The sequence below is a fragment of the Coregonus clupeaformis genome, chromosome 25 (genome assembly GCF_020615455.1).
Source record: "Coregonus clupeaformis isolate EN_2021a chromosome 25, ASM2061545v1, whole genome shotgun sequence".
Taxonomy (NCBI): Eukaryota; Metazoa; Chordata; class Actinopteri; order Salmoniformes; family Salmonidae; genus Coregonus; species Coregonus clupeaformis.
The window spans coordinates 11,524,679-11,533,308 of NC_059216.1; the positions used below are offsets into that span (position 1 = coordinate 11,524,679).

The 8,630-nt window shown below is 43.0% G+C and overlaps 1 protein-coding gene across 1 annotated transcript; it reads left to right on the forward strand.

The window, feature by feature from the left end:
• The first annotated feature begins 4,615 nt into the window (after window positions 1-4,615).
• On the forward strand, window positions 4,616-8,630 carry LOC121539208 (protein L-Myc-1b). Its single transcript, XM_041847528.2, is given in 4 exon segments — window positions 4,616-4,873; window positions 5,566-6,196; window positions 6,926-7,112; window positions 7,114-8,630. Coding segments are annotated over 3 exon segments (1,173 nt in total). The 5' UTR covers window positions 4,616-4,873; window positions 5,566-5,607; the 3' UTR covers window positions 7,511-8,630.

An 8,630-nucleotide genomic window follows, 5' to 3' on the forward strand; every position in this document is an offset into this window, starting at 1 on the left:
ACTGGTTTTCTTGGCTAAATGTTCTCGTGATCGAATTGACAGTTGATCTTTTCAAATTGGGGTGAACTAATCTGGCAGCCTCAGTCATGGTAAGGCCTCTGTAAGACCACATGGTCAACGACAATGGCCTGGACTTCATCAGACACAACAGTTCCCTGCCGTCTGCCTCCCTCTCTCTGATGTCCACCTCTTTGACGGGGCCCATGCCCACCTCTTTGGCCTCTTTGATGGGGACCATCCCCACCTCTCTGACCGGCCCCTTGTCCATGAGCGCTTTTATTTCTTCCTTTCCCTTGCTGTCTATCCTGCTCCATGTTGAAATCCATTAGCAATAACGAGTAGTCATTATGTATGGTTATCATGTATCATACATGTAATTTTGATGTTTATACTTTATAAACACACATTTTATTTCTGTAGTTCTCAAAATCCATATATAGTAGACAAACCAGTTAAAAATCTATAGGTTTACCAAACGGTTAAGTGATTAACCATTAAGCGCAGTTGGATTAAGTGATGGTCAAATGTATTTAAAGAAATGAGAAGAGAATCATATGAAAAATATTGTGAGCATTGCATTGTGAAAGGCAATTACATTATATGAAAGGTATTTCTAGATGAAACACTGATTAGGTTTGGTGGAAAAGTTACTCTGATTTTGTGTATTGTACTTAGTCAATTGAAAATGTGCTTCAAGTTTAGAAAAGACAGCGTTTTTGAGGATCTGTTTTGAGTGTTGTACTAAGACTTGTGACATTTTACCACATGCTTGTGAAAATAGTATAAAATGTTTTATACAAGTGTTTACCAATAATCAACACCAGATGGCAGTCAAACTCAGCCAATGCAGACACCAAGTTGAAGACATCTCTACCTTTATACATTTACCTTTTTCTCTGTGACACTTTTCTATGATTTGTGTTACCATAATTGTCTATAACATGCACCATATCACTTGGTGTAAGCTGCAAACAATGACTTCTGACTGACTGAGACTTCAATTACAAATCTCTCTCTAATGTGCAACATTTTCCAAAAGTACCTTTCTAGCTTTGCAAAATTATGATTTATGACACTTTGGAACGACCACTATATTCAGCTCTTATTTTCTGCTAGTGGAAATGTAAACTGATGTTTGTGTTCTTGTGTGGTACTCTATGAATTATCAGCGTAGTGGTCTATTTACACAGAAAGATAAAAAACGATGTTACCCATGTATCTATCCAAACAGATGCATGTATCTATCCAAACAGATGATTCCAATCAAATCTTCAAGATTTTAATATTAATTATTCATACCACGCTATAAATGGTTGTACCATAAGACGTGGATGTCGATTAAGGCAGCCCTCCGCACCTCTCTGATTCAGATGGGTTGGGTTAAATACGGAAGACACATTTCAGTTGTATAAACAGCATTTAGCAGATGCTCTTATCCAGAGCAACTTACAGTTAGTGAGTGCATACATTATTATTATCATACTGGCCCCCCGTGGGAATCGAACCCACAACCAACTGAGCTACATCCCTGCCAGCCATTCCCTCCCCTACCCTGGGCCAATTGTGCGCCGCCCCATGGGTCTCCCGGTCGTAGCCGGATATGACAGAGCCTGGATTCGAACCAGGATCTCTAGTAGCACAGCTAGCACTGCGATGCAGTGCCTTAGACCACTGCGCCACTCGGGAGACATAAACTGACTAGGTATCCCCCTTTCCATTTCCCATACTAATCAAGATCACACCCTACTTAGAGGGTGTGGCAGAATAAGGTGCAATACCTCCCTTGGGAGCAATACGTTTTCTATGAGGTTTTCTCTAAGCAGAGGGTGAAAGGATACCTTTCAATCTGTTTTTGATGGTATCTATTGGGGTGGGAGGAGAAGGTCAGGGGTTAGGGTGTCAAATGGGGAATGGGGAATGGGTAATGGGAGTGTGCACCGCTTGACTTCTCTCCAAAGGTGAGTCTCCTCCCTCACCCCCTACAGCACCCCCTCCCAATGTCTTCCTCCTCTTCACACACATATGCTACTCTGACCCCCATGAGGCTATTGTTAGTGTTAAGCATTGTTACGCCAACAATAACCCTGCTGAGGAAAGATTCTACATTTTCATTCCTTATGAATGAAGGGGAGGAGTAAAGGCCCTTATTGGAATTGTATGGGTCCGTAAGGCTTTTGTTCTTAGTGGTGGGGATGCATTTCTCCAGAAGTAACAGATTGGAGGGTGGTCCTCTTTGAACAGTGTGATGAGCCTGAGTAGGGTTTGGAGATGAGCTAGTCCACACAATCAGTTCAACATGCAGACTTCATAACTACATTTACATCTTACATTTTAGTCATTTAGCGTATGCCCTTATCCAGAGCGACTGACAGTTCATGCATTCATCTTAAGATAGCTAAGTGAGACAACCACATATCACAGGCATAAGTAAGTACAACTTTTCCTCAATAAAGCAGCTATCAACAAACTCAGTGCTAGTAAGAAAAGACAAGTGTGCCTATTAGTGCATAAAGACAAGGGTGTTACATGTGATACATTCAGGGACACAAGCGGACTCACAGTGAATCACGTGAGCTCAGGACCCCATGGATCTTAATTTGGACAGCAGGAGTGGACAGGAGCCACACTGTGACAGTGACCTGAGGATCCCGCTGGGAACGTCGTTCCCTCTGGCTTCGCGTGGTGACACCACAGGGTAGATGTGTGTTTGACCTCAGGCTCGTCTCTCACAGCAGATGTCCATCACTAATCAATGTCATTAACTTGTCCTGTGGGGATCTCCACTCTAATACAGAGATATATCATTAGGGAGAAGATAGAGTACGCCAAGGTCCGTTCTGATCAATATGAGGGGTGGAGGAGTGAAGGGGACAGTGTTTTGTGATGGTGACCTTGTCTTGTCTCCTCGGCAGACGTTGGTGACCTTTGACCCAAACCCTGTGAAAGGCCAGAATCCGACTCACCATTTATCTCAACTTCACTGACTGCACCCCAGATCGGCATCAGCACAGTTTGTAATAAAATGGGCTTGTCTGTCTACTTCATCATTCCCTGGTAGTGGCTTTACCCTATGTTCAAACGTTTTTCCTTTTCACAGAATGTTGTGTTTTAATTGTGGCAATGAAGCCAAATGAACCCAGGCCAGTCTGTTGCTACCACAGCCATAGCATCTCACAAAGCAGTCTTCTGCCATTGTATCTTATTTTACCAGAAGATTTAAAAGACTTCATAATGGGTTTAAAAAGAGGATTATGTTTCAGAAGTGGTTAAACATTAACTTTTAAATAACAAAACCCCTAATGTTTCAGAAGTGGTTAAACATTCACTTTTAAACGAGAAAAACCATAATTTTCTATTAATGGGAAGCTTGAAACATCCTCCTGTGTCTTCCCCTCATCTCTTCACTGTGGTAACGAGCATTTCAATCTGAAATGTCCTGTAAGGTGAAAATAGGAAAAGTTACTTAAACATTCTTTGTATCTTTCTGTTCCGTGTAGCTCAGTTGGTAGAGCATGGCATTTGCAACGCCAGGGTTGTGGGTTCGATTCCCACGGGGGGCCAGTATGAAAAATGTATGCACTCACTAACTGTAAGTCGCTCTGGATAAGAGTGTCTGCTAAATGACGTAAATGTTTTCAGTTGTGTTTGGTTCTTTTGTGTTCGTAAGCTCCTGTTCATCCAAGGACCTACTTTTTAACAGTCTCAAATCACAAACAGATCACATGTCAGCTGCACAAAATTGCAACCCCCCCCCATCTGAAATCTCCAATATCCACTGTGTGAATGGTTTGCAAATTGATGGATGTCCCTTGCATATACTGCACAACTATTTACATTGTCTTTAGTCAAGTGTTGGATCTGCCCAATGTCCTCCCATTGCTTGTCTTGTAGAATGCAAAAAGGGTGATCAACACCACATTAAAAGCTTGCTTATCACTTTTCACCCCTTTTTGGGCAATCAACTGATACCCACTTTATCTGGCATGGACACATGAAGGACTGTATCTTGAGAGATTATGAGAGAGGGATTTTTTTATTCAACCATCAGTTGGTTCATCAGATTAAATAAATAAAGTCAGGCATCAGGGTTAGCACACACCTATCCTCACCCCAGGATAACCAATATTGGTTATTGATCATAGGGATTATATGCATCACTAAAACAAGAGGAGGCATACAGGGAGCTGTGTAAAGACACAAGCCACCCTTCACTCAGAACTCCCCATCTGGCACTGAATCAAGCTGTTCCACAATATGATTTAGAACACATCAATGAATAAACCATTTTTTTTATGGATGCAAAGAAAAGTTGTAGGTTTTCCAAAAGCAAGTTATTGACCATTGCAGTACTGAATAGCCTACATATAATTTCCTCGATCGACAAGAAGGCATCATCTCATCCACTCTGTCATTTTTCTATTCTATGGAGACTTCATTAGCGGGTACAATAAACTCACAACCACAAAAACAGTAATCCATAGGGATTTGCATCTCCAAGACCTATGAATTGTAGTGGCTTTGCGTGTAGTTTTAACTGGGAGTGCCCTTTTATGCTAATGACCCTAGGGGTTTACCCGGATCTAGCGCCAGTGCAGATATCTACTCCCTACTTTATCGTCTTCACACTGGCGCGAAAAACGCATTGTGTGGCTACTATTTACCAGACTGTGGGCGGAATCAATTGAACCACTTTTTCACACACCCTGCTGAAAGAAATAGTTACCGAACTTAAACTTTGTTTTCATACATTTCGTTGGGAGTGATCTCTTACGGTTTTTACCCATTTTCTTTGTGGAGTTTCAACTAGTCTACCAGCTGATACGGAGTAGACTCCGGTGCCGGGAATTGCGGATTGTGATCCTTAGAGAAAGCGGTGAGTGTTTTAGACAACTAATCTAGCTAGCTAAGTTACCTAACTTCATGAAGAGATGGCCTACAAATATCTCAGAAGATGGAACTTTAATTATGTAAATCTCTGGCTACTATCCGTTCATGTTTTAACACCCAGACAAAGCGAATATAACCGACTTCAGTGAAGTAGACTAGCCTACTTGCTTTGTGGAAATGCGCTTTCGGCAATTAATGTGGCACCAAGCAGCACACCTACAAAACATTGAAGTTTCTGCCCATTGGCTAGCCTAGGCAGCCGATAGTGGGCATTGGCCTATTACGCAATTACCTGTAAGGAATTGTGCACAAGTCTTGTTTTTCTCGGTTGTTTTTTAAGGTTAAACCGGGGCATAAATCTAGTTTACGTAATAGACTGAATATGTTGAGACAAGGCCAGGTTATCACCGCCCACCGGATGAAATCAATTATTAATTTAGTCCCATTTGTAGACAGCACGAGGCTAAGATTAGAATGCACTGTTACAATGTTTAAAGGACCTGGATAATATTGATGATTGCATAACCATGTTTAAAGGCACATTATTGGATGGGAAAGTGATTATCCTTGTGTAAAGATGATTTATTGTGTTTCCTAAAGACAATGTGTAGATTAGTATTAATGTAGCAGAAATCTTCAAAGAATAGGACTGACGCACTACTTTGCTTCTTTAGGTAGTGTGAAGATTTTCTCCAATATTGGAGTCAAGTGTGATCATCCATGCTTGGAATAAACTCCAGAGTATCACGTTGTGACAGTTGGGAGATGGAGTACGACCGCTATCAGCACTATTTCTTAGATGACCTTGACAAAGAGGAGGACTTCTACAAGTCAACTGCACCAAGTGAGGACATATGGAAGAAGTTCGAGCTATTGCCCACCCCTCCCATGTCTCCCACCAGGACATTTGGTGGTACCATGCACTTTACCCCGGGAGACAAGCTTGGCTGGCTGTCCAAGGTCTTGGGTCAGGACGAGGAGTGCGAAGGACCTGACACAGAGGAGCTTTTTGCGAACATGAGTTCCATTATTATCCAGGACTGCATGTGGAGTAGTTTCTCGGCCAGTCAGCACCTGGAGAAAGTCAATGAGCGCCTGTCAGCTGCAGCCCAGGCTCGTCTCTCCCCACCAGCACCCCAGAACTTTGCGACTGTTAGCAAAGCGCAGTGCACTCTGCTGACTCCACCTGATGCGCCACTGCCCAGCACTGTGGCAGAATGCGTTGACCCAGCGGCTGTGCTCACCTTCCCAGCGGTCAGCTGTAGGAAACCAGCGTCATCGGGCTCTGAGTCTCGCTCCGATTCCTCTGGTAAGAAACTGATTGCTTACTCAATGCGTCAAGGGGAGGCAGCCAGGGGAATGCTCACACTAGCCTGGATGTTGACTTTCGCTGAGTCAAAGTATTCAGGTTTACTTAAGCCCATATCTCCAGCACAAACTATTATCTCTGTATCTCACTTTCAAAGGAATGTAACTTTTCCTCAGCCAAGATTTGTAAACGGTTGCTGCAAATGCTTAGGTCACAGCCGCAGTAGGCCTAGTAAAAAAAAAGCCCCCCTACAAGCTTTGCGCACCAAAGCTTCTCTCCTAGAATTGTGACAAAGTGCGGGAGGTGGGGTTCTTAGTGATTTATTACGTGGCGCCAGGCCTCATGATCAACTCTTTCTGCCTCTGAAATCAGCATGAGCCCCTTGCTTGTACCCCCCCCCCTGATTTAAATTGTTGGTGAATATACTCACCATTTAACTTAACAAAATAATTTCAGCATGCATGACATGAATGACCAAATCTTGGTTAACACTAAGCCAAAGCAGGTCTTCTGCTTTGCTCATGAAAATATAGATTGTCCTTTAATAGTTGATCAACCCCAGAACACCTCGCCCAAACTATTTAAGACCCTTACTACCACATTCCTTCAATAGATAATTTTCCTGTGTTGTCTCCGCTAACAGCCTGTCAGAAGTCTGAGGCTTTAAGCCTCCTCGATATGGAAGTGAGGGAACTGTGTAATGATTTGTGGTTTATTTTGATGTAACAGATGATGATGAGGAGATTGATGTGGTGACTGTGGAAAGCAAGCAGAGCCGAGCCCGACTGTTGGGAAGCCGTAAGGCTGTGACCATCACTGTCCGCGCTGACCCCTGCCCAAAGCGTTTCCACATGTCTGTCCACCGGCAGCAGCACAACTATGCAGCCCCTTCCCCTGAGAGCGACCCTGAGGACGAATGAGGAGGAGGACGATGAAGAACCACAGAGTAAACGGTTCTGTCCAGACTCCAGCCAGCAGTCAGACTCCCCAGCCTCCATCTCCCCCACAGGGTCCTCTGGAGATAGCCCCCAGAGCTCCGACGCTGAGGACACTGACCGCCGGAAGAACCACAACTTCCTGGAGCGGAAGAGGCGAAACGACCTTCGCTCTCGCTTCCTGGCCCTGCGGGACGAGATTCCGGGCCTGGTGGAGTCGGCCAAGACCCCCAAGGTGGCCATCCTGACCCAGGCGACAGAGTACCTGCTCCAGCTGCACAGCAGAGAGAAGCACCAGGCCCAGGAGAGGAAACGCCTCAAAGCACGCCAGCAGAAGCTCCTCCGCAGGCTAGCCGCCCTGAAACGCTCCTTAGGATAGAAACTAACTATGCAACGGACTCTTAACAAATCAACTGCCTCATTCTAAAAGGCCAAGGACAATTCTCTATAAGCAAACTGCCACTTTCAAAAGGCTAGGACTTTTTCTCAAACAAATGCTGTATGCAAAAAAGATATGGACGAAATGCCTCATTCATTATGCTTTGGATTAGGTGGATCTCTCAGAGCCTGTGAACCCATGGTGGGGAGGCTGGCGTTAAGGACATTTCTGGTTTTATTCATGTTTTCTGATTTTGCACATTGAGTGATGACAAGGCGGTAGTTGACTTGTAGTTGACATGTGGTGGTGTTTATTCCTGGTGTGCATTGATGGTGATATTTGTAGATTTCACAGGAACGGGTGAGAGGATGCTGTGATTAAACCAGAATGAAACTTACTTCCAAATGTCATAAGTGTCTCGTAGTTTGTCAGTCCAGTTCCTTGATAGCCTTGTCTTGTGTATCTAGGTTAGAAAAGTCTGTTTATTTCTGTGATGAATGATCAATGCATACTTTGATGGAAGTTTAGTGGTGACACCTTGTGTACACAGGAAGTGAGTGACTCATTGTTTGTTTTCTTCGTGGCTGGTTTATTTTGATGTACAAATTGTTCTGTAAATAATAGCATATTGCTCTGTTAAGGAGACATTAATTTTGCTCTTCTCTAAAACAGCCTTCAGGGAGCTTCTATTTTGTTTTAGAAAATGTATAAAAAATGTCAAAGTAGCACTGCTGTACTTTATAATTACGCATGCTATTTTGACTGCTTGTTCCTCTTGGTTTGCGATTTGATTTGTGTATACATTAAATTTGGATAACATTTGCATAGAATTGTGATATTTGTCCTTTTGATGGTTCTATCAGATTATGGCAACAGTATAGTTAACATGCTAGGAAATTGAAGCAGTGTATTCTTATCGAAATAACAATTTGTCACATACACGTGTTTATCAGATGTTATTGCAGGTGTAGTGAAATGCTTGTGCTTCTAGCTCCGACAGTGCAGTAATATCTTACAAGTAATATCTTAACAATTTCACAACATATACCCAATACAATGCAATGTATTAACTGTATAAGAATATAAATATTTAGATCATGATTAAAAGACTGAAAAATAA